Source organism: Rhopalosiphum padi, chromosome 2 (genome assembly GCF_020882245.1).
Source record: "Rhopalosiphum padi isolate XX-2018 chromosome 2, ASM2088224v1, whole genome shotgun sequence".
Classification (NCBI taxonomy): domain Eukaryota; kingdom Metazoa; phylum Arthropoda; class Insecta; order Hemiptera; family Aphididae; genus Rhopalosiphum; species Rhopalosiphum padi.
Window position 1 is genome coordinate 54720058 of NC_083598.1, and position 27811 is coordinate 54747868.

General features: G+C 28.6%; 3 protein-coding genes across 4 annotated transcripts; all 3 read right to left on the bottom strand.

Moving 5' to 3' along the window:
* Positions 1-3137: 3137 nt before the first annotated feature.
* LOC132920149 (tRNA-dihydrouridine(16/17) synthase [NAD(P)(+)]-like) lies at positions 3138-13925 on the bottom strand. The gene is made up of 11 exons (XM_060982313.1): positions 13887-13925; positions 13731-13757; positions 6677-6916; positions 5991-6150; positions 5581-5776; positions 4607-4855; positions 4393-4538; positions 4202-4323; positions 3993-4133; positions 3769-3895; positions 3138-3324 (listed from the first exon to the last, which is right to left on the bottom strand). Exons 3-11 carry the CDS (start codon positions 6896-6898, stop codon positions 3281-3283), a joined length of 1407 nt encoding a protein of 468 aa, XP_060838296.1. The 5' UTR covers positions 6899-6916; positions 13731-13757; positions 13887-13925; the 3' UTR covers positions 3138-3280.
* On the bottom strand, positions 7397-12844 carry LOC132920147 (palmitoyltransferase ZDHHC11). The gene has a single exon (XM_060982312.1). It carries the CDS (start codon positions 11777-11779, stop codon positions 10013-10015), a length of 1767 nt encoding a protein of 588 aa, XP_060838295.1. The 5' UTR covers positions 11780-12844; the 3' UTR covers positions 7397-10012.
* A 3041-nt stretch (positions 13926-16966) lies between the features above and the next one.
* LOC132921601 (tRNA (uracil-5-)-methyltransferase homolog B-like) lies at positions 16967-27595 on the bottom strand. 2 transcript variants are annotated; one of them, XM_060984709.1, is made up of 11 exons: positions 27465-27595; positions 24203-24442; positions 22547-22732; positions 22326-22475; positions 21156-21351; positions 20813-20940; positions 20221-20444; positions 20019-20075; positions 19835-19949; positions 18006-18198; positions 16967-17908 (listed from the first exon to the last, which is right to left on the bottom strand). In XM_060984709.1, exons 2-11 carry the CDS (start codon positions 24284-24286, stop codon positions 17373-17375), a joined length of 1869 nt encoding a protein of 622 aa, XP_060840692.1. In that variant the 5' UTR covers positions 24287-24442; positions 27465-27595; the 3' UTR covers positions 16967-17372. The 2 variants fall into 2 exon arrangements, with proteins under 2 accessions (XP_060840692.1, XP_060840691.1); XM_060984708.1 differs by having other exon boundaries at positions 19835-20075.
* Between the last annotated feature and the right edge of the window lie 216 nt (positions 27596-27811).

Below are 27811 nucleotides of genomic sequence, written 5' to 3' on the forward strand. Positions count from 1 at the left end.
ACCAATAATGTTATAAAGACTGCGTATATCACCTACTGCACCTTACATGGTGCGAACGTTAAATTGTACGTTAATACACACGCGCCATCGATAACACACGGACGACTGATATATTATATTATGTGATCACTGATGATGGCAATGCAGTTTACTTACCAAGACGAACGGGGAATTGTCGGGTGGCTATGCATTTTAAGAACCAAAACGATATATTATGATTTTGAGCTTTTGAGTGTATTGGTACACTCGTCACTCAATCAACACTAACTAATTTTTAATTGTGTGTATTATTCATTTTTTCAATACTTATAAAAAGTTTAAACGATTATATAATCTTCAAACAAAAAAGAACATTATTACCTAAGATTTAACATTATTTTTCAAAAGACTTTCAACTAAAAATATCCATTCAGCTATATATTATTATATGTTCTCGCCTTCTCGACTAACGGTATACTTATTACTTACACCGAGTGTCAAGTTAGATCAGCTGCAGATAGTATAGAATACTTCGATTAGCCATTATAATATTATTTTACTTACTATTAATGTGTTGCTCTATACGCACAAATGTAGTTAAATTGTCTGTACAATGCGCCGGACAAGCCGAGTAATGCGATACACATACACATCATAATGTATGATTATTTTAGCTTTAAATACAGACGTTATTAGCTATATATAGTTACTATACAATATCAATTATTTTATTAATCATTCATTATCATGGCCATCTGTTAACGGTTTAAAAAAAAATTAATTTTATATCTTTTTAAGAGATTATGGTATTTGTTAGATTTGTGTAGCATATTGGCAGTAGCGGAGAAAGACTTGTTAGCGCCCCTGGCAATCTTGGACAAAGTGATTTTTACCAATTAAAAAAATTGACAAATGTACGTAATATATGCATTATTAATAACAATAATGGATCACTAACGGAACAATTGGGAAATTTCATTATTAAATTCACACGTAGCGTACTAGTGTGTATAAATGAACAAAATCACACACATTTAAAAATGTATATAATGAAAAAGAATAAAAATTAGTAATTACTACTTTCGTAGGCACACTTCGCCATACTCTTGCTGGTCCTTGCCGCTCACCACTTAATCATAACACATCGACTATCGTTGGCCGTCAACATACACATGACACAAATATTATACAATAAATTAGTTACCCGTTTTTTCGATATTTTATATGCAGCATGTATAGTGTTAAAGTTTGTATACAAACAGACAGCGCAAATCGTATTTTTATTTCTAGGTTTCTTTATTAAACTAAATAAATAATTATATTGTATTATTTGTGTTATTGGTACAAATGGTATTATTACTTACATATTTGTTAAATTACTATAATAATATGTCCAGTTTTTAGTATCTTGTGATTTTTTTAAATGTAGGATTAGGCGAATCAGCTGACCAGTCTGCGATCTGTAAGACCGTAAAACATGCGTGCTTATACATAATTTTGTGAGTAATATTTATTTATTTAAATTGTTGTACTGTTAAAGTGTATAGTTTAAAAACCCTAGATTATTTTAATTTTAAGAGTTCAGATCTAATAGCTGACTGACAGGTTTGTCTAATCTAAATATTTACAATAAAATATTGCTTTATCACAGATAGTTATATTTATTATTGGTTTGTATATTATATATATTGTATACCTATTATTATATTATATAATAAGTATGGTTTTAAAATTAGAAAAGTGTTGAATTTAAAAAAATAGTAACCGGAGGAAGGGTCGATATTATGTTATATGTAACGTAGGTATAATTACTTTTTTTTCAAATAAAAATCGTTTTTGTATAAATTATATTAATTACAAAATAATTATATTTCACAAAGACAAAAACTTACGATGTACTTAAACATTTAAATATTTTAACTACCCATATCCTAATTTATAATCGAACATTTTTGGTTATTAATGATTTAAAATGGCTGTTATGTGGTTTTAAATCAAATTTATTGTTCGTACGCGTTAACTTGGAAAAACGGGTACCTACGGTAGATATGTCAGTAACTCACGTTGACGTGACGCACACGCAGCAGTATTGCAGTAACACTGTAGCGTAAGCATTAAGCATAATATTATTATATATTCATTGAATATTATTCACCAAATGACCAAACCGTCCTCAAACTATACAATCGTATAAAAACAGAATATCAAATTGAACCAACGAGAAACGGTGGAAGGCGGATTCGCGATTTCGTTTAAAACCTGTATGTATTGTTGAAATTTTGACGTATCTTTTGTGTCTTGTGATGCTAAAATTGGAATATTAGTATTGATGAATTTTGAATGAAACGAATGAGTGGAAATGTGGATACGTCATATTACAAATTGATCAATTACGACTTACGATATTGACACTTGCAATACAATAGTCATTTAAAGTATGGGCGTGAGTTTTAGGTAAAAGGTAAATATGTTACCAATCAAAATTTGTCAAAACGTAGGTAGCAAGGGGAAAAAATATTATATAATTGATATTTAAAATCATAATATTCCATAACAAGTATATTAATATACTATTATACATTTATTTTTTAATATTTTATAATGAATTCGAAAATTGACCATTTTTATCAAAGTATTATTTATACATCATAAATATAATATAAACCATCATAAAATGCTCCATACAATTACCAAAAATGTCTTAATTCTTGCACTTCTTTTGTAAATAAAAAAAATAACTGTGTTTGCTCAGGACTTTTTAGTTACAGTACTTATGAGCTACTTACCTTTATTAAATTTTCAAAATCTTAGTTATAAAAATTGAATGTACCATAATCATATATTTTTAACTTTAAAATAATTTCATAATTTTGACGATTTTTATCATTATTGGATCAACTCATTACAAAACTTAATGGTAAGAACTTTATCTGCGTTCTTATGTAGGTTTTTTAAGAGTATAAACGTGAACTGTTGAGCATATATTTGGTATACTACTTTTATCACAAATTCCATTTAAGAGGGTTGAGCTGATTTGCACTATTAAATATAATACTTTTAAATCACTCCTGTATGGTTGTATCAATATGAACTGTATCTTATATTCTAATCCTTTAAACAAAGCTGGATTTCTCAGATAACAAACTAAAATATGATAGTAGAGTTTAATTTTTTTATTAATTAAATTAAATTAAAATAACAATTAATATACATGATTCTTTACTATCATGTTAGAATTAATAAAAAATTTGTGAAAAAATGTTAACACTTTATTATTTTATTATATTCTTAATCTTGAATTTCATGAAACATCAGTGTATATTTGTTTACAGTTGAGATCTGTTTCTGAAATGATAAATACAATTAAAAGTTTTAGATATTGATATTTCAAATTATTTATAATACACCAACAAGTCATAATAATTTATATTGTATAAGATTTAAGTTATTTCTTGTTTTTTTATCATTTTGATTATTAACATTGACTATAGAGTAAATAATAATATATAATAATACATAATCAATGTTGTTAATAATATAATATACTATAAACATGTTAGTCAATACAATTTCTAAAAAATTATAAAAATAATGAAAGAATTCCATGTGCATAAATTAAAAAAAAAAACAGTTAATGCTGTTGGATGTTTTTTTTTTTAAGTATTTTAGAAATTGGTAAACATGAAATAGCACTAAGTAAAGGTTTATATTAGGTATAGTTTTAAAAGAGTAATAATAATAATTATTTCTTGTAACATCATACAATTTTTATTTACTAAATATAAATACCTTCTTTACGACGCAGTAAGTTTTTCTTTGTCTTAATTAATATCCGGTGACCAGGACAATCAGCAATTTCCAAATAGCATTTACTTCGACAACACTTTTTACAAAGTTTATACTCACATTTTAAGCCCTTGATAGCGAATATAAAATTAATAATAGTAAATAAATAAACATTTATTTATTTGGTTAGTTATAATTATAAATTTCACTTAAATAATTTTAGGTACCTTTGGATTTCGACATTCAGAACATAATTCTTCAAGTATTCTTTGACACCTGATTTCTTTGTTTTTTAATTTACTCAACTGTTTTAACTTTTTTTTTGACAATTTCAATGGGTCTTCGTCATCAATACTTCTTTTTAAATTCTATTTGAATCAATTATTTTTTTAAGGAAATTAAAATATATATATTGTTTAACAATATAATTCCTTACCTCTTTTTCGTCGGTTTTTGATTTATTTACTTCTTCATTAGTTTCAAGTTCAACTAAATTACTCTTTGGTGGTATACGAACCATCGGTTGACACAACCAAGGAGGTAAAGTTAAGTTATAATCTAAAATTGTATTAGAAAACTGTCAGGATGTAATTTGTTTATAATATTTAAGTGTCATAATTAGTTTACCATTTTGATTGTTATTCCACGGTAATTGGCCCATGTGATATGGTAAATATTTTACTTTTAATTGCATAATAGCATTTCTAAAGTCATTACGATTTTGACCTTTTGCTAATATATCTCTTATTGATTCATTTTCAGGGAGACTGAATCTGAAATTACAAAAAATAAAATAATTATAACCACATTATAATTTAAAAATAATAATTTATACACATACATATGGTAGCAGATTTTAAATAAGTGACCTCTTGTATTTGAAAGTGGACAAGGATATTGCTCGCTAAGATCTAAGTACTCAAGTGCTGGTTCCCAAACAGGAGGTGATTGATTATCAAAAATATATGGATTGTGAAGATGTCCTTCAGCAGACATAACTCCTTCACACAAAGTTTCCTTTAAACACCTTTCAATATCTTGATATATAAGAATATTTCCATTGGCTAAGACAGGAATTGTTACATTTTCCCTAAAAAATAAACATAATATGTGAACTAAAATAATAGTTAAAAATACTAATGATTTTAACAAATCTAATTTATTTTAGAAAACAACTATATACTATAATGATAGTATAATTGTAAATCATTTTATAGATATAATGTACATCATATTAATTATTAGTATACTTAAGTAATAAGACTTAACTAATAACTTTATTAATCATTAATAGAGTACGACATTCTATTTAATCTATTACTATTATTATTTATGAAAGTTGATTATATTTATAGATTAAAAACATTGTAAAATTATCTATAAAATTAAATTTTATATTTTAATTTTAATAATGTTAAAAATATATCTGTGGTGAAAAACCCCCATTACATTTCTAAAACAGAATATTGTACTAAATATTCTTTAACATAAAAGTATTCATTTTTATGCTCTCAAGTAGTGTACAAGGGTTTTACTTATATGTAGAAAAACAAACCAAGAAATCTTATTCAATTATATCAGAATAATCTGAATAAAAATATGTAAAAACATAAAAATCAAAACACTACACATGACTATTATTCTTACAATAGTCATAAGCCATTACTCATAACTTGTTTCAAATAAAATAAGTATAAATTTATGTTATCAAAAATATAAACCAATAAAATTAAAATACATGCAAAATACATCTCTAAAAGGAGGAGTAATTATAATAGATAGTTACAAATTATTTTGGATTTTTTTTTTACTTACTTTACAGCTTTTATTTGATTCCAATCGGCTATTCCTGTCAATCTTCCTTTTTGATCTCTAGTCCGACCATGAACTGATAACATTTGACAACCTGCTTCTTCTAACATTTTAGCATATGAAATAGTTTTTGTTAAATCTTCAAAAATACGGATTTTACATGATACTGGTACTTTAAGATTGTCTTTTAATGTTTTAACTGAAATTCAAACATACATAAATACCATTAACATATTTTGTGTTAAGTCTAGCGAGAGAATATACTGCAATCCGTAGCAGGATGTCTTGTAGGGACGCATATAATTGGCATCATGTTCTCTTACTGGACAGACTATAGTTAGGTTGGGTATTAACCATATCAATATCATATTATTATTATTTATTATTAAGTAAAAATAAATAAACACACTTACCAATTTCAAATATAAGTTTCCATTCATCTTGGAGAAAAGAACCATAAAATCCACGTTTAGCAATGGCTTGTGGACAACCCAAGTTTAGATCTATTACATCGCAACTATCTTCAACTAATTTTCCCGCTTCTAGTATTACTTTTGGATCATTACCACAAAACTATTAAAAATAAAATATAGGAAATGTTGACAAAAAATTAACTTAGCAGACATATGGTATCTATACATTATTACACAGTCACAAATATAATAATGCATAATATATTTAGAGTTTGGCGGAACTAATATTTTGTAAGCTTTAATATAAGAGTGTATTATTATTATTATTTGTCTTATCAAAAAAACAAATAGTTGAAAAGAGAACATTATGTATATTTGTACATTGGTTTTATGTTATGTTAATTTTGAAGTGAGTTTTATGACCATTTTCTGTGGTAATATTCTACATAGCTACTCATAGCTTGTTTGAAAATTTTTTATGGCAAAAACTAATGTACAAACTTAGAAATGTTTTACTTTTATGTTTCATTCCAATTTAGTATCAAAGTTCAAAATTGGTTCTGGTTCTGTTAAACACAAATTTCTTTTGTTGTAGAATTTATTATAAGATAGAGGACATGATGACATGGTATAGCTTTCTTTAAATATTATTGAATGAATATAATATAATTTTTTTATAGTTATACCTGAACAACTAAAGGACGGTCTTCAGGGCAAGTAGTAAAAAATTCTTTGCGATATTTACGATCTTGAACAAAATTCTGACTGTGTAACATTGGTGCGAAACATAATTGAACACCATGTTTACGTGATAGCATTCGCCAAGGTAGTTCACTCTGTTCAACCATAGGGGCTAGTACATACTTTGGTTTTCCAAGCCTTTCCCATACATTTTCTTTTGACTCCATAGTTCTAATTAATTATACCTAAAAAATAAATTTAACTATACAATTATTTTATTAATAATTAAATAACCGAAAAACAATTTTACGATTTCAGAGGATATAAAAAGACAATCTGTTGTTTGTTTTACTATTTCTGCTTTACTTACATAGGGTCATTAAATGCATTTTATGAAATTAATTTGTTTTTTATTTGAGAAATTTAACAATTTGTACATTATTTGTCTTTATTTAATTCAAGAAAATGGAGGTATACAATATATTCAATATATTTATTGTACATAAAATCAAATGTACTTATTATTAGTGTGCATATACAAACAAATTATAGAACACTTGATTTTAATTTTTAACTGAAAAATTAGCAACCTAGTATAGCATATGCATACAGTTTAGCAGGTATCTTCAATCTTCATAAATGAAATAGAAAATAGGTAGGTGTATTTATTGATATTTCAATAGATACTGTAATCCACATAATCCAAAATAAATATAAACCATAACTTATATGGACACCATTTTTATTATGCAAAAATAAATAAACACAATATTTGATAATACAATATTATATTTATATAGTATATATTTATCAAAAACAAAATGATGAGTAAATATTATAAATTATTTCACTTTCAAATTTTTAAAACAGGAAACTAATAGGTATGTTTTAAAGACAATTATCTGGTAAAAATTCTAAAAAACACAAGAAAATTATTTATTAATACTTCAAATAATACGTTTACTTAAAATTTAAATCATGGTTAAACATACCAATTTATGATAAAAGTACAATAGAAAAGTATGATGTTAGATGTTATATAAGTTTATGTGAAAAAAATGTCCAAGTCCACTAACGTATTTTTATCAAATAAACAGAAAACCAACCAAATTTATTGATTATAGAATTGATTTTAATTTTTCTTAATAGTAGGTTTTGAAAAATGGCATTAGGAGAGAACCAAAATTTTTTTTTTAAGTTTAGACAATGAAATAAAATATGACTGAATATTGAATAATGTAAATACATTTGTATGATTAGACTATAATTATCACAAATTCATAATCACACAATATACTGTTTAACATAGGCGTGCGCACAGGGTGAAGGGTATGTAACTGCACCCCTAGTGAGTTCAGCTTAGTTTAATGTTTAGGTACCGAGTTGAATAATTTTTCATGAATTAAAAAAATGTTAAATCTGTTTTTTAGTACTGTGCACTCACAGCAAAAATGTTCTGCGCATGCCTATGCCGTTTAACCCTTTCTTCCTTATTATACAAGGCTTAAACTTATCATGTATATAGAAAAACATATTTGGTTATTGATATAATACTTCACTGTTATTAGTTATTACTACTAAGACTATAAATTACAATACCTTAATTATCAAGACTCGATATTAGTAAATTAAAAAAAAAAATACTCAGTATTGTTTTAAATACAAAACAGACAGATCTTACTTTATATAACTCTCTTAACTCTTTAGATTTTAAATAATAAAATATAATAAACACAGTGGACTTATTATCTTTATTTTTTTTTTAACATTTATATTAGATAACATTAAAACTGTTGCAGGCAATGCTATTAAATTGGACATATTAAACACCAACTAATGATTTTTTTAATGTAATATAACCACTGTACAGTGTAAATCATTGACCTTAAAAAAATATACTCAATTTTCCATACAAATTTCACAAACATATTATTTGCTAATAGGTACAATTTAAAACTAAATTGTGACAATTCAAACATTTGGTTTTCACAAAAACTTATTTTTAAATAAATAATAATAGTCTTCTAAATATATTAAAATTTTAAATTAATTTATAAAAATGGAAAAGTATTAAAATATTAATATAATAGTACAACAAGAAAGGACGACTTACAATTGGTACCTATATATCACATGATAACAAATAGTATAATATTGCGTGCTCGGTAATCATTTTTTATTTGGTCATTACGAAAATTAAACATCATTATTGATTTAAATGGGTTGCAGTTGTTTGTTGATTTTTGAAAACGTAAATTTATTACATGTCACAATGAAAACATATTGATAGTCACGATTAGTCTCATATAAGGACTAGGGAAGTATAACAGTTTGAGTATTATATATAATATAATAAATAGGTACCTACTTAAGTTGTATATATAATGTAAGTGTATAAAATAAAAAACAATAAAATCCAAATTTATTTTGATATAATTATTTGTAGTTTATTCTTTCTCAGAATTTTGAAAATTTACGTATATAAGTACAATATTGATGACATAAATATTGTGTTCTAAAGCTAAAATGCCGTCCGAAGAAAAATAAATTAAAAATTTTAAAACTTAGCTCATTTAGGTTAGTTTAAAATATTGCTCAATTAACGAGATATTATTATTATTATAAAATAAATTATAATAAGTACCTATAAAGTTTAATTAAGTACAATTCGTACTTACGAGTTACAACATTCTTTCTTATGAAACAAGTTTATATCAATTTAAAAATTAAGATGTTATAAAAATGCATTTTATCATACTTATTTTTTTTCATTCCGTTTCTCGTGTAAATGTATACATGAAAGCACAAGTTGATATGTTATATTATAAGAAATATTATTACCTATGTAGGAAGTATTATGTGATCTTAAGAAAATGCAAAATAAAGATGTACATATATATTTTTTAAATGTTCTTAAGTGATTAACGGCATTTTATCTTATCATAGCAGTAATAGTCAGTATAGGTTATCGTTACTCATTCGCGTTAAATCAAATAGGTACCTATATACTATATACATATACCTACATCCAAACTGCTATACGGAAGAACTTTCCGACAGACATTAGACCAGGGAAATTAGTAAATGGAAATAGCGATAGTCGTTGATTCGTTCGTGAGTCGTTTCGGCTCAGACATGGTTGTAAGGTAGTAAAACTATATAATATTATTGTTTATAATTTTGATTACCAAACGCCGTCGTTCATAAAATATTTTATCGGTCTACGAGGAGCAGACGATAAAAATGAAATGCAAATTGTGCGCACACACACATCACGTGGGTTTCAGGGGAGGAAAGGGTGGTTATGGAAAACCCCACACATACACACACACAAACATAAATCACGCGCTTTTAGAAGTGTTGTGCGGGGAGGAAGACGATGTCGGCGGTGGCGGCGACGATGTTGACGACAGCCAACTACACGGCCTAGTCTGCGGGTAACGGTTTTTCAGTTGCGGCGTTGACGGGTTGGACAGTCCCGATTCATGAATCGGCGAAAGGTTGGACGACGATTTTGAGTGTTTTATCTGTCCGTTTCCGCCACCAATCTTGCGCCGCTTGGCTTTCGACGGTTGTTGTTCGACGAACGCCAAAACTTGGCCCAGCTCCTTGAGCGTGATCTTTTGCATCTGACGGTGGCCGGCCGCGTGCGGCAGGGCCGGAAGCGTGCCTGAGTTGAACGATTTCCACTCGTCGACGACCAACGACAGTTGACCACCGTCGGTGGGTATGACGCGGTTCCGACGGACCGCGAACGGCGATGGCGGGACCTTGACATGATGGGCAGCGGCTGCGGCAGCAACGGCGGTTCGACCGAACACCGGCTCGGGTTTCTGGAAGCAACAACAGAACCCTTTGCGACGTTTGCCCAACACAAAAAATCGCGCGCCGTCGCCCCGGATCCTGTTCTTCTCCAGACAGTACCGGCACTTCGGCTGTGCGTTCTGTTGCTCGCGGTCCTCCGGTCTCGCAGTCCGGTCCATGTCCTTCGGGTGCAGCAGCCTACTGGCGCCGCTATTGCGACCGTACGACTCCACCGTTTCCACGGTCATGTCGTCGTGGGCCGCGCCGTCCGAGTCGTTACGGTTCGCGCCGTTCAGGTTCGAGTGGATGCCACACGACGGCCGCTTTCGTCGGCCCGCGGTCACCGCGCCGTAACAGCAAGCCGAGCTGTACACTCTGGCCATAGCGGACTTCCGGCCCGCAGCGTTCTTGCAGGATCCCGAAGACATCGCGACGTTGTTGTCGGACATGGACGACGACGACGACAACGCGGCCGCGCCGTTCCTGGAATCGAACTCTGGATACCGCCTATAGTTCCGGATGTACTCGTACGTGGTGATGCCCAGCGCGGATATGTACACGTGAAAGACGCACAGGTGCAGCAGCAATACCATGGCGACCAAGGCCAAGACGCACTGGGCGGACGCAACGGCCACGAACACGTTCCGATCCACCGGCAGTCGACTGATGCTGAATAACTGGTTCACCTGGATGGTCTGATTGCTGCCGAACACCGGCCGCAGGTAGTGTTCGACGTTTAACGGGTCCGCGTTGTAGATGACCAGTTCGGCGGACGATACTAGCACGATCACCAGGCACGCGAGCACTGCCGACACGACGCTCACGATGAACGCCACGTAGTTTCTCGCGCCGATACAGTGATTCAGCCACTTGCAGTGGTGGTCGAACTTCTCCACGCACTTATTGCACGATCCGCAGTGCTTGGTCCGGTGACCGGACGTGTATATATTGCACAGGTGACACTTGCCGTTCTCGATGACGTGCGCGTGTTTGGTCTTGTCTAGCTCGGGTACGGGCTTTCGCGACGATACTCCGTCGTCGCGAAGGGCGCGGAGCTGCGGGTCCGCGGGATCGATGAGCAGCGCGGCTACGTGCGACACGACGTGCAAGAAGAACAGGCTGCCCAGCACGAACAGCGCGATGGGGTAGACGTCGGGCCCGAGGCCGGGCAAGAGGACTCCGAACGAACAGGCGCCGAACGTGGCCAGTACTAGCCAACCGGCCACTTGCTGCGGGTGCCACGGCATCTGCAGCCCGTGGACGCGCCGCTGTTTCCTTCTGGTCTCGCTGTGGCACGGTGTCATGATACACTGCGCATCGCACGATCCCGATCCACTACAGCGACGACACCAGCAACAGCACCGTGTGTAACCACTACGCCACGACCAATGGCGGCGGTGGCTAAACGATATATTACGATATGGCGGAGAGTGCGTTTACGGTCTAACGTCGCCAATCGAGTCGGTGCACGATGACGCGGTTGCGGAAACGACGACGGCGGCGGCGACAAAGGACTCGGGACGGATGAAGCATGGCAGACGTCGATGGCGCTCGGACGGCGGGACGATTGGTACTGGCGAGGGATGCGCGACGTCGGTCCGAGGGGCGCGAAACGGCGGTGGAATGTGCGCGACGACAACACGCTGGGGGCCACCCGCCCACACACCCGTGTCTAAAAGTTCCCCTTCGAGCGTGCCGCGTCACGCCGTATCGATTAGTTTACGGCCACCCTCGCGCGTATCCACAGCACGTTAACCACCACCACTATAGCGGCTGCCGACCGCGTGCGACGAGGACCGAAGTTATCATTTTGAACGTCGACTAGTTATGACGCGCTCGCAGACTTAGTGTACATATTATCACAACAACCTACTCCGAAAACCCATTTCTGCATGCGAATAATCAATCAATCAACGACGATCGGTAGACGGTGTACATGTATATATTGCATCACATTATAGTCGCTTAGACGTCTGACGAGGAATAAAGAGAAGAGAAAAAAATTTCAAATGCGTTCGATTTGTGTAATTAGAGTACCTATAATACAATACAGCCGGCGTACTACTTTCGGTGGACGATTTAATAAATTACGTACGACGTCGAACATAACTTGTATTAAGTGTGCAGGAAACGAGTGTCGACTTCCTGACAGCACTCGAAAGACGGAATAAAAAAAAAGACCTACAGTATTTTTTTTGCTGTCGCAAATCAAGTCGTCGATATAACCATTAACCCATATACCTAAATCTCATACATACAATAGAACCCGATGGGTTAGGTCAGTTTTAATAAGGTATTGAGTTCATAAAAAAGTTTTGGACGTCGGAGTGTCGCACAATGTACTTGATTACGAATATAGGTATTAGTTTATACTTTATAATAAATATTTGTTCTAAAGAATATTAAATTAATGTTAATTAATAAATAAGAATTAATTTAGTAAATATTATGTTCGTTTTTAATTTATTATTTATTATCTTAGACCAACCCTTGGAGAAAAAGATCTTAATAAATGAAATATTTATGATTTAAACACTTTTCTCTGGGTGGGTATATAGTATTCAAAGTAATCCATTGCTTAGTATTGCGAAGAAGACATACATTTCAATGATAGTTTATAGACTATAATGTTCATAAGTATTATCCTAATTCTTGATTGTTTTTATAATACATCAGTCCTGATTTGATCAGTGATCACCATCATACATCAACCCATTTATTATCTACATTCTACACTATATAGATAAATAATATATTATATATTATAATACATTAATACATAATATTGTTATATCATTTGTATAAATATAATTGGAGAGTATTAACTATCAATCTTAAGAGCAGCATATCAATTAATGGTTTTAATATATATTATTTTGTATTGTATTTTTATAGACAGAATAATAATTGAATTTACAATTTATGAATTGTAAGCCTATCTACAATTTATTACCTATTCATCATATTATAAAATACAAAAACAGCAAAGTAAAAATAAAGTTTCATAATTCTATTTGACTTATTAAAAACCAATTCCACTGAAGTAGAATTAACTTTGCTAATAAAGTAACAAAAACAAACTACATTGCCATTGGTTTAGAAAACAAATAGGTATTCAAAATCAACAAAAAATGTTTAAATTATTTTTTATATTTACTGCTGTTTATAATATTTTTATAGTTACATATTATAATATGATTAATAACTAATGGATAAATATACTTTACATAAGGTTAAATATTTAAACATACATACCTCATATAGCAAACAATTATGAATTTTCTGAAAACAATTATTTTAAAGTAATAATAAATATTAAAAACGTAAATGTCTTAAAGTAACTTAGTAACTCGACAAACTATAATATTGGTACAATTTCTTTACATAAAAAAAATTACAGTTTTCACTCACTAAATCTTAGCTATGAAGAAGTAAGTACACGGTTACGTGAAGTTTCGAGTTAGCAGTTCGTACAATCATATTTGATAAGTGATTACAGTGATAAACTGATAACAGAAACTTGTTTTAAACCAGTGGTTCGAAAAATGCTAGTTATTTAATAGTTGAAATGATAATAAGTTATAATCTCACGCATTGAACGGATAGGTGTATTAAATACAATATACACCTTGAGTATAATAAATATATTTTAATGTAGTAATATCTTCGATATTTGAAACACATATTATAAGCGAGAGGTTTCTCGTTGAGACGTGCCATCTACGCATGTGTGTATACTCGTTGAATGTTTTTTTTAATAATTGCATTCTCCCTGGGAATTTATGAGTGATAACTCAAATAAGTACGCGACGAGTATAAATACGCATTCGAAGATTACGCATCCCAAAAAGAGACTCGTGGCTAATGTATGCTTCAATCAGGGTTGTCCTAACGATTCGTGGGGTTTAGGGCGGAGTAAAATTGTGGGGTCTAAAATATCACTGTCGTCAGTTGCATATATAGGTATAAATGGCCAAATGGGCAAGGGCCATAATCGAAAATAAAGCCCCTCAAATTTAAAAGTTAAATCGCGCCTATGGTAAGGGCGCAAATATAGTATCTTGTACTATAGTAGGTACAATTATACAAAATAAATTATGAATATTATTATATTGTATATTATATTATCCAAAAATATATGAATATAAAATAAATTAATAATACTAAACCTGAAGCTGTAGTTACAGGCAGGGGAGGATAGGCATGATCTAACAGTGCCGGGAAAATAAAATCTAGTGGCCCAAATGATCATATTATCTAAGACCCAGATATTTTCAATTCAGATATTTTTTATCGGCCTGTTTTCATCAATATAAGTAGCGACCCGCCGCAAAAATCCCGGTGTGTAGTTGGGCCTATCCGCCCCTGGTTACAGGTATAGTTAACAATATTTTTAATACTATGAACACGTTGCAATAAATTTCATTAACATTGTACCTAACTAAATATTTTTTCTAAAACTTTTAGTGGTAAGGTGACTTTTTCAATAATATTACAAAGAATAACCAAGTCATTAAACAACTCTCGACCATTTATATCTTTTTTATCACCAACTTCTAGCATGAAGGATTTGAATATTCATACAATATTTCATTAAATCATCTTTATACATTTCAGAAATATTTCCAATACTATAAAGGAAACCAAAGTAATCATTAAATTTGTCCAATTGTTGAAATCGTTCAATTATGGAAAAAATTTGTTCAAAATTGGAAAAAAAATATTCATATTTTAAAGAATTATCATTGTTATTAGAAACAGATGTATTCATACTTAGACTTTAATAATCAAACATTTTTTTAAATTTTTTGTTTTTTAAACTCCTGTATTCGTATTATTTCCAATTTTGGCATACACTTGATGTTTCCTCTTTTGCAATTTTTCTAACCACTTTTTTGATATCCTGTTAAGAATACTTTTAGGGCAACATTGTTCTTTAAATCGAAATCAATAGAAATGTGTTCACTACACTACCTGGCACCTGCTACAGTCATCAAAAATAGAATGCAACAGAATAACATAATATGTTTACGCTAAACATACGTGCGACGTGCCTGTATTATATGTATTATAAAAAAAATAATGTAATAATATTATATAATATAAGTACCATAAATAAAATATATTATTGTATTCTATTCCACAATTGTACATGAAAAAAAAAATGATACGTACATGTGTTTTGCATATCAATTTGAATTTTTTATTGTATCTATTAAAAGCGGAGTTTATCCTGCAACTGCGGCGAGAGTGTGGGGCCCGGGATGAGGGACAACCCTGGCTTCAATGCTTCAAATTGTTTATATAGGCGAGAAATGCTATGGCTGCTTTATCCATTGAATATGGTCTAAGGTTCTATGATAATGATACTATCACTTAAAAATCGTATAATTCATAATCATAGTATGTCTATTACGAATTATGATGCAAGTATTGCAAGTACGTAATGTAATAATGTTGTTATATCATGATATAAGCCCTATGGTGTAATTAAGGTACTATAATAGCCTCTATACTCTATATAGCCTATATATAGTGCATCAATTCTTAAATAATAAATAGCATGTTAAAACCTCATTGTATTCTAAAATATAAAAATCATAATAAAAAAATAGAAAAAAATACTACTTTATTCGTACATACTGATAAAAATCTAAAAAGTAATAGTATTATTTTTAACTATAAGAAAAATGAACTCGCAATCAAACATAGGTAATAGGTTTACAAAATATAACTTTAGAGAAGAGCAGCTAGCGTATAATGTCGTATACAATCTAATATCCATTACTATTATTGAATTTAGGGTGTAACCTAACTAACTTTATACGTCATTACATTGTACATTGTTTAAAATACATGAATATCTATCATTTCCAAACCTTAAAAAGTTAAAAATATTAATATCATAAGCTTACAGGTGTGTATAGATAATATAATCGTTTAACGTTTAATGTATACATTTGCATTCAAAGCGTATTTTATATAATATCTGAGTAGGTATATACTATTTTTTTTTCATAAAATAAAAATAATGTTATAGGTGTAGCTATGTAATAACTAATATAAAAATATAAAATGTTTTAATGTTTAAAAATTAAAATAGTAGAGTATACACATTATAACGAATAACAATATATTATACGTAGTCACGTAGGTATCTTTCTATCTAATAATTTATTATAGCCTTATGGCTTATAGGTACCGATTGCATAGGCGTATAGCTTACATTTAATAATTATTATTATTGACGATAATGGCATCTTATATTATGATGTACCTATTATATAAACCTGCAATATTCATAATATATATTAAAATTATTAAGGGTGACTTTTTAAGAATACTAATTTCAATGAAATTATATTGAATATTTTACAAGTACCTATATAGGTATATTGTTATCAAATTTTTCAATACTATCTTTTTACGTTATGTATATTTATGTTATAAATTAGAATGAGTTTACCAGTGTAATAGTAAGTAAACAGAAAATTAAAATATTTTCAATTTTATTTTGTACTTCTTTAAAATGTATAACTTATAATTATTAATTAATCTACAAAATATTATATGAATGTAGTTATATAATATTGTTTGCATAATGTACAATATTAACTAAGTAGTAAAAAAAAATAATAATAATACATGTTGATTTATAGTATAACAAAAATGCCGTTGTAAAATATTAACTTAAGATTATTTATTAAATTTATATAATTATTTTTTACTCTTATACTATTATAGAGTATATTAATAATTATAAATTGTGTAATGTGTATTTGAGCATAATAATTTTTCCTTGATTTATAACCTAATGGCTAATTTATATTTTACACAAATATTAATATAGGTACCTATTATTATAAAAATATATATACTATATTATAGTATTTGTAATTACTGATCAGAATTAGTAGAAGTGTTTTTTTTAAATTTATCATCGTCATTAGCAGTGGCACACTGAAGACCTCTCGAATAACCCATTTGGAATGCTTTCCTTTCCAATCCTTTCGCTAACCCTTCTTGATACGCTCTTTCTTCGATTTTCTTGAGGTAGTCCAACAACCCGCCCACTCCGGACGCAGATGGTTGAATATTTGATGTAACTGTTTCTGATGTCCTTGGATTAAATCTTGTCTTAAATTTTCTGTTGCTATAAATTTTTGACTGTCTATCGTTTTTAGTTGACAAAATGTCATCAACACAAAACCTTTTAAAGTGCAAAACCAGTTCAGACCTAAGTGTATGAGGGCACATGTCTATAGGAACTACACGAAGTGGAAGAAATGGATCGGAATCTATTGGCTTTTGCCAATATCTAACTACCGAGGAAAAATCTAGCAGATTTTTCAAAGGCAATTTGTGATTAGAACAAACGTAAATTAAATTTATAGCTTCTTTAAATTTACGAAGAGTCCTGACCAATCCGGTACCTTTTTAAAAAACAACGTACATTTAGCGTTATAATTTTTAATTATATAATATATTCATGGTAATATTAATATGATTTAAAATATGTATTTCACTTACTGACTCCAGTTAAAGGCGGATCCATTATCACAGTTACGTTACACCCTTTGAGTTTGTTAAGAACTGAGTCCAAAATATCTTCCGTCCTACCAGCTATAAATTCGCAGTTGACAATTCCATTTATTTCAGCATTTCTTTTTGCGTCCAATATATTTGCCTTGATTAGTTCGATGCCCACGACTTGCTTACATTTCTATGTAATTAAAAATACGAAATATAATAGTTCTAAGTCCATTTACTAATTACATACGACATAATAAATGATAATATTTAATTTAACTAATGGTATAATTAATTATAGTAAATAATTTATTACACAAATAAGTGTTATTACTTGTGTCCCAAATAAAAATATTGTAGTTGATGCACCATATAGATTATAGACACATTAAAATAATATTAATGTATACATATATGCGTAAATGTATAGGTTATATATTATATTTTACGTTCTTATGAATAATTTTATAACAGTGAAAAAAAATTAAAAGAATGACCGAAAAAAAAACAATTATTTATTAACAATCAAATAAATAAAAGGGAAAATGTAGGTAACCATTCTGGTGCTGTACTCAGTGTAGGTGTCGAGTGTCGGAGTGTACCTCCATCAGTCATCATTGAGTAAATCACTGTAATATGTATTGAATTTGAATTCAATGATAAATCATTGTACACGAAAATCGATTCCGAGAGGATACGGTGTCTGTCGACCTATATTACTATTTATCAACTACTAATTATATTTTACTATATAAATAGATATTTATATTGGTATTATAGTAATATAATTACTATTTGTAATACGGTTATGCCCAACACATTATATTTATTATATTGTTATAACAATATAGGTATAATATATTTATATCGTATAGGTATTATTATTGTTATTAACTTATAACTTATAAGTCAATATCGACTTACCATAGAACGGTGTGAACAGGTTCGATGTATAGATAGGCGTAATAGCTTAAAATTAATCTAAATGCTTTGAAAATGTTAAAATGTTTAACACGAAATAATATATGTAAAACATTCAGGTTCCAATTAATAACATTTTTGAATTAAATAGGTAACAAAATAACTAAAGTCGTTATTTGTTTATTAAGTATCTAATTTTGTTAACATTTTTTCACTATTTCGCCAACCTACCTACTGTGTTATTTGTTCCATTGTGTGTAAAATTTATTGTAATGTTGACTAGAATATTTCAAGTTTCAATGATTAAAACTTTTTTCAGTTACAACAAAGAAACTAAAATCGTTTCATGAAAAGTCGTATAGCGTAAAAGTCGTACCCTCTAAGTTTAAAATCAAAGCATTTTTACTGCTCCAAAAGGTAATGACAGACAGAAAAATAAAAATAAAAAACACACTATTGTAAAGTCAATAGGTACATTTATTGTTCCGTTCAGAATCTAAAATGTAGATAAATAAAATAACAAAAAGAATAAGTTTTTTATTTATTGCAGTGTTTACCTGTTATTAGTTAAATATTTTTTTCAGATAATAAATTATAAACACTGACCTATTTATATTATTCATAAAAATATATAGTAAGATACCTACACTAAATTTTAATTTTATATTAATTTAGAAAATGCTTAGAATTTATTATCAATTATTTGAAGCCTAAGTATAGTATACAATAATTTTTACATATTTTAATATTTATATAATGTATTAATTTATAACTATAAAATAATAAGAAATTAAACACAAATCACATGATTTTTAAAAGACTATTGACACTGAATATAATATATATAATTACTCACCTTTAATTTAAAATAAGATAAATGAGTAAATAATCAATAATTAATAATTTACCTTGGCTAGTGTAAGAGCTAAGCATCCAGACCCACAGAACAAATCCAAAACTGTAGTATTTTCGTTCACATCGGCAAGATCAGCAACCACTTTACACAATTCTTCGGCACCTAAACTGTTCAAACGAAAATATGTGGCTGGAGAAATTTCTAACGATAAGTTTAATAGCTTTTCTACAATGTACTTTTGTCCCCACAATAATTCAGCTTCGATTGTGGTACCGATACAATCAGCCAAGGTCCTACGCACACACACAAGTATACACATATTACATATATTATTTCAATCAACGCTAAAATCAAATGTTAAAATGTTTTACTACTTTTACTATATATGAGTAATATATAATATATATATATATATATGTTAAACAAATTTAAACTCACTTTTCTCCATGGACTTGAAAATATAACGACACTACGTTTTCAGTTATGCTTTTTTTAGACCATTCTGATATTGAACATTTAATATTAGATAATTGGTCGTTGTCTAGTAGATGCTGGTTGATAACTATCGACACCATGACTTCCCCGTCTTCATTCATACGAATTATCATATTGCGCCATATTCTCCAATCTTGAGAATTATTTTTCACAAAATCCTCGAATTTCTAAATTAATTACAATCTAATGTGAGAACACTATCACATATACATAATAGGTACTTCTATAACTGTTTGCTATATATAGTAAAATAAATGTTACGCCGATAAACAAGATAAATGATTGATTCAGAAAATAAAAAAATCTTTTGATAAATTACTATTGATATTTTAATAAAATATCAGTTTTAACGAATCTGAACATATTATTCGAACTTTGAAGTAACCGAAAGCGGATGTATAATTATTAAGGGTATAATTATATATCTGTTCGATTATTATGTAATCGCAGTTCGTAAATTCAAAAATAACGTAAAAAAAAATGTTCAATATAATATTATATTTTTTCAATATTATTATTATTATTGCTACACTACCTTCGCTAACGTGATCATTGGCATCGGCAAATTTCTTAGACAATCCGGTGGACCGACATAGTGGATTCCGTCCATCGAATCTTTCACTCTCAGCCCGACGGCCACTGAATCGCTGTCGGGATTAATTCCTGTATACATTTTAAACCCAGTCCAGTGGGTATTACTGTATAATACAAACCCATTCCTTTGGGCTATTTATCGCGGCTGCAGCTACAGTGTCCCGTCGGTCTGTTATGTACAAAGACCGACTTCATAATAATAATGTAAATCAGATGCTCCCCATTATTTTACTTTGCGTCTGTAGATTTCATTGCGCGCACTTAATTAAACGGTTCCTACTCACCTACGCTCCACTCGCATTTGTTGCGGTATCGGTCGACTTTTTTCGACGGTATTATCGGCGACAGTTCGAACGCTAGATCGCTCTTCAGCTGCCGTTTGCGCGTCGCACACCATTCCGCAAGCGGTGGTTGTTTGCGTTGAATTATCGTCCCAAACCGTTGAAATAATATTCTCGCTTCTTCGCTCTTTTTCCTCAACTGTTTCGAACCGAATCGCCAATTAATATAGCATACAAATCGTACACGAAATCAATTAAATTAAATATTCATTAGGTACAGATAATTTGATAATAGTATTATATACGAGGTAAAGGTAATAAGTGCAATAGTACACGTCGATTACAATGAAATATTTTTAACATTATAAAACGAGATTAAATATACGTATATACAGGGTGATTCATCAAGTACACTCATCCCCGTTTTCTTTTATAAAATTCAATAGTTATACTCAAAATCTGATGTTTTAAATTTTTTTATTAAATATACATACTTTTAAATGTTTAAGATGTTTTGTACTACCTACTTAAGGAGTGTTATACAAGATTTAAACTCTTGTTTTTTAAATACAGCTTTTCTACTGAAACTATTAAGAATAATTATAAGTTCACTAAAATAGGTTTGAAAGATATGAGGAATGTATAATTGATTTGAAAATTTGAATATTTTAGTATAATAACTAATGTGTGAATAACATTTATGATTTGTATAAAAATGGTCAAGTAGAATGAAATATATTAAGTAAATCCATTATTACATCTATATTGTACTTTTGTAAATCCATTTTTAAGGATTATTATCCTTAGAATTAACTTTTTAACAACTAAGAAACTACCCGTTTGAATTTTGACTTTTATATGTCAATATTTTCAAAAAAGTGATCTGCTAAATAATTTATAGTAGAAAAGATGATTCTCATTTAAAAAATAGAAGTTTGAATCCACAGGAGACAGAATACTCGTTGTAGGTATTGTAAAAAACTCAAAAATTTCAAAATATGATCCTTAAGTATATTTAAAAAATGTAAAACTTAATGGGGGTGTGAATGTTTGGTGAATCGTCCTGTATAATAAATATATCACTATTATATAACGGGTTATATTTTAAAATCATTATTAACTACAGTTATAAGCTTGTAATAATAATCGCATTTGTAATTAGTTTGTACTCACTTGTTCTTCGTATTCAATACTATGATAAGGAATAGTAGACATCAAAACTTGTTCACTAAGTGGAATATCGAGTCTCGGTCTTTTAGCAACATGGTTTCCTTCGACATATGTTAAATTCAAGTTGTTTTTAGGCGTATCGGCCGTAACTAACTAAATAAATAATAAATATGTATCAATTTTCTATATTATTATTCAAACATTTTGATAAAATACTAACTAACCGTGCTGATTAAAGAACGTCCTTTCCAGTTATATTTTTTTAATAGTTTTAAAGCAACCGCTTGTTCGGATTCGGTTGGAAACGTGAGATACAGCCATGCGTTACCTTTTTTACTGTATCTCGCATGTATGCAATTTAATCTCAACTCCTCGTTGATCATTTTTAAAAATTCTTGTAGTAATGGATCCTAGTAATAATAAATTATCCATAATATTAAACTTTTTATGAGTGGATATTTAAAGTAATGAAGATTAATATTTATTTATTAAAGAAATTATATTACAGCGTAGGTACTTACGACTTAACTCAGATTATTATACTTAAAATATCTAAGTCACGCAATAAAACTAAAATAAGAATACATTTTTAAGTAAATCATCCTCAGTATCTCCTTTTTCAATACGGTAATAATAACCTGTTACTTTCTTATTAAAAAATAACAATCCATAACTATAATACGCTTTTACTGTGCTAAGGTTTTAATGTTATTATAATATAGTTATTAAAACAATTGATTATCTGTCTTAATTGTAAAACGTCAAATATGTATTATTTTAAATGTTTAACTGAAGTAATAATATTTGTTTCACTTAACTTGATTTTAAATTGAGTCGTATTTAAGTGTAACTTTTTGGCAATAATTTTAATAATAATAATCGTCTTTTGTGCACACAAATGTATGTATGTTTAATACTTTAAGTGATGGAAATTTATTTAGTTAATATTCTATAAGAAATAAGAATGGTTCTTACTTGCTCATTGTGGGAAAAAGTGGAGCACAGTTAAATACTTAAATATGTTTAGAAGCAGCATTGTTCCAGGTGTTTATAACTAATCGAAATTGTATGGTAAGCTCGAAATGATCTTGGTATTTACTGATCGTTGTTATAAATATTTTTGGTAACTGAGTTTTTGTGTTTTTTTATGAAAAAATTAAAAATATTAAATACCTATACAATATTGACCATAGGCCATATATTAAAGATAATTGGTTAATAATATGCGCATTTATTAAAATTAAAGGCTATGGTAAATTAAAAAAAAAAAACGAATTAAAAATAGTAATTTATATAGGTAGTCTATTTATTTATTAATTATTATTATAGTTGGTACTTATTCTATTTTTGAGATGTAATAAATCTACGTAAATGTATGTTAAAAATTAAGATACCTGTCACCTGAATATTAGAGTTAAGATTAGCTACATTATATATCCAATAAATAGTATATAATTAAATATTATTATTGTTTAGTCTAAATATTTATTAAAAAATTAAATGTAAGTACATTTCAACATATATATTATACAATATACATGTATAATATATTATATAAAAAAAGCAACATTTAAATGTCTTAATTTAGATATATACAGTTTTAAACAATATTTATACATATTGAATAAATATGAATATTTTATAATTATAATTAACATTACTAAAAATAATTACCAAAAGTTTATCAAAATAGACCATTTATTAAGTAATTAGTATTTTGTTAATTAATCATAATAATTTATTGAGATATCATTTATAATAAAAGTTCTCGCTTTTAATTACTCTAAAATAATCGTTCCATTACAATAATACTTATTAAATATAAAACACCTATCTATAATCTTCTATATAATAAATAAAATTAAAATAAAATTACTTACCAGTAACGAATAAAATCTAGGGAGACCGCTAACTTTTATTTTATACCGTAATTTATCAGAATTCACGGGTGTTGCGACATTCATTTTAAATGTTATTATTACTAATTTATGAACTAAGCGTTTAAGGTACAATGCACAAGTATATCGTTTAATATTTCCGTCAGTAGTGTTCCATGTATCGTAGCTGAATGATTAATAAATTATATCATTGCTTTGTTGGAATAATAGTCTCTATGACCCCTGCATTGATAAAAACAAAACAAAAAATGTTTAATATGAAAGATAAGATAGAGATGTTTAGGTAGTTAATTTTGTTGATATATTCTTATTTAAAGTATGTAAATGTGAGTGAATTATGAAAAATTTCATGTAAACGTTATAAAAAATATTAATACAATACATACAAGCGTACCTATACATTTGTATGAAGTATATAAAGGCTTAACAACTTAACAGCCTTGATCTTAGATTATATTTTACATATAGGAAATAATTTAAAACTGCAGTCCAATAATAATTTGTTTATTACAGAAATTGCAGTTGTATTATTTATATTATTAGTGTAGGTATGTTTATTGTTTATATTATATACTCAACTGTTTATTTTTTTGTGAAAAATAAAACTTACGAGTTATGACGTAATAGGGTTAGAATTAGGTATATTAAAAATTATTGCAAACAATTGCTACCTAGTTGTTAATAAATAAAAATATCTATAATTAATAAATGAAAAATTTTATTTAAATTATTTGTACCACCTAGAAAAAAAAATCAAAACATATTGAGTTTGTAATAATTTATAGAATTTATAGTTTATTTAGTTATTCTATAATTTCTATTCATTATAAAACTAAATAATTTACCAAGATGAAATAGGCAACATACTTCGATAAAAAATAATAGTAGGCAAGTAGTCAAATATTTACCCTTTTCAATTGAAATTTATTTGTTAAAAATAAATTTGTCGGTAATTTTAAAAATTTTGTAATTTTAAGATTTAATAAATGTCAAAAAAAAAATGTTTTAAATGTTTTGAACAGTTCTAAACGAATAGCTCAAGTATTTTTCAAAGCAAAGTATTTGTAAAAATTAACTAAATATATTTTAAAAGTTTGATGAACATATAAATATGTGACTGTGTGAATATGTACAATATGCAATAGTAAGTACATATTATTCTTTTAGAATATATTTATCAATTTATTCTATTTTTAAATATTAAAACAAGATTGAGCAAGTTTATTTTATATAAAAATTGGGGTTAATTCTGTTATAAACCTCAGTTAAAATAAGTACCTAACTTTCCCTAAACCGTTTAAAAATGTATTCAATAAAATAGAATAGTTATGAAAATATATTTTTTATAATTTTATAATACTATACAATAAGCTAGCTATATGGTATTATACTACTTTTTAAGTATTATAGTCATATAGGATTTACAGCATAAAAATTGTTTCTCAAAAACATTATGTAGTTAGACTAATTACAAATGAAATATACTTTAATTACGCGGTAGACAAATAAACGTGGAACCTTAATAGTTGCTCTAAATATTATCAAAGGTCAAAAAGTGTTTCCCGTGCAGGTTTTATTTATTTATGAAGCTAAAATTATAATGTAGTATGTAATATATTATATAAATCTTATAATTTAAATTTTATAATATCGTCAATAGGTAATTACAAAATTTAAATTATAGGCATTACATCTGGTAGGTATTGAAATTATTAAATCATATAAAATATAGGTAAAAAGTTTTAGATATTTATTTGCTTATTTCTTTGTTGTTAATAATATATTGTATTGAGAATTTATTTTGGTAGGTAAATTTAATAATGATATTAAATAGTGTATTTACTCGTAACATACATATTATTAATTTAGTTGTATAAAATATTTTTTATTTTTATTAAATATTAGAATTTTTTAAACCTTTAATTGGATTTAAACTTTAAAATTAAGTTTCGTGTTTTTGTAGCTACTCGTCAGCGTCATTTATATCTCCTAATTTAGCATACTTCCTTAAAAAACACTAAAGACATCTTAATACATCGTTAACGTTTTAATGAGGCACACATTATGTATACTTAACTATTACAGTGAGCATGTTAAATTTTATTAACCAATTATTTTTAAAATCAATACACACATAATATTACAGTTTTGATTTGTTATGATGAGAATTGTATGTAGGTTATTTTTTTGGAAGTATTTATGATTGAAATACAACAGTTTCGCAGAATTTAATGATACAATTGTATCTTTAAGTATTTAAGTAAAACTATGATTTAAATTTATTTATCAATCATTGTTGTTGCAAATTTTGCTCCACACAGTAATGTTAAAGAACACATGTTTATTTATTTCAAATTAGCAATAATGCTTTAAAAATTTTTATTGTTGTGAAATAATCCATAATAGAATTGAATATGGAATGTATTAACATTAACTATTAAGTATGAAATGTAATGTTATTAATTGTTTGACAGGTGTACCTTGTATAAAATATATACATAATTTATCATTGCCCTGTTAATTTTTCGATTTAAGCTCATGTAAATTTGAGTATATGATATTAAAAAGTACCAAAATGGTTCAACTATAAAACGAAAAATAGATATATGAAATAAATAATTACCTAACGTGACTCGTACTCGTTATTTAATAATATACTTTATTTTATATCGTATCTAAATGGTATAAAGATATACCTTTTAAAGAAATACTAATAGTCATTGTACATTGTATTGTTTTAATTTTTTAAAGTTTAACCACTGCAGTTAAGCACTGGGCTTACTAGTGTGTTTGTTATTAGTAAGCATAGTATTATACTAATATCGAGGCATAACCTAGACGAGGGTTAAAGGTCTAAATACGTATTAATTAAATAACTGATGAGGACATTATTTCGGAGTACAAAGGACATGTCTTTCTATTTTACATAAACAGTGGTCATAAAACTATCATAAAAAGACTGCGACCGGTTATTAAAATTAAATATACAAATATTTCCTTTTAATAGTTGTTATAATAACCCATAAATAAAGAGATAAATAAATATTTTATATTTATGGGATAGTATAGGAATAAGTAATAGGTAACTAATAAATGATAACCTATATTAAAAATAGTGTATAGTATTTCAAATACTATGTAGATAAAAATATAAAATAAATTATACAAAAATCATATTACCTACACGGATAGACGTCTTATTAACACAATCGCTCGTAAGATTGAAATATTAAATAATACATACCTGATTAGATAAGAAATAATGTGTTACATATTTAGGTATGTATACATGGATGCATTATATTGATCTATATTATTGCAGACTATTAAGTATTGACTATAAAAATTTTACGAAACGTCCATACGCAATGACGGTACGAATATTTTTACCAGTGAAACAAGACAATTTATTAAGACCAGTTATTCCCACAATTTTTTATCAGTATCAAGAGGGAGGGGATTTGCCCCCACACGACATAACATGATTTCACGGAACATTGATCCAACTACAAATTCATATTATACTTCAATAAAAATATTATTTTTATAATCAAATAAATAATTGCTAAAAATCAAATAATTGTTGTATTA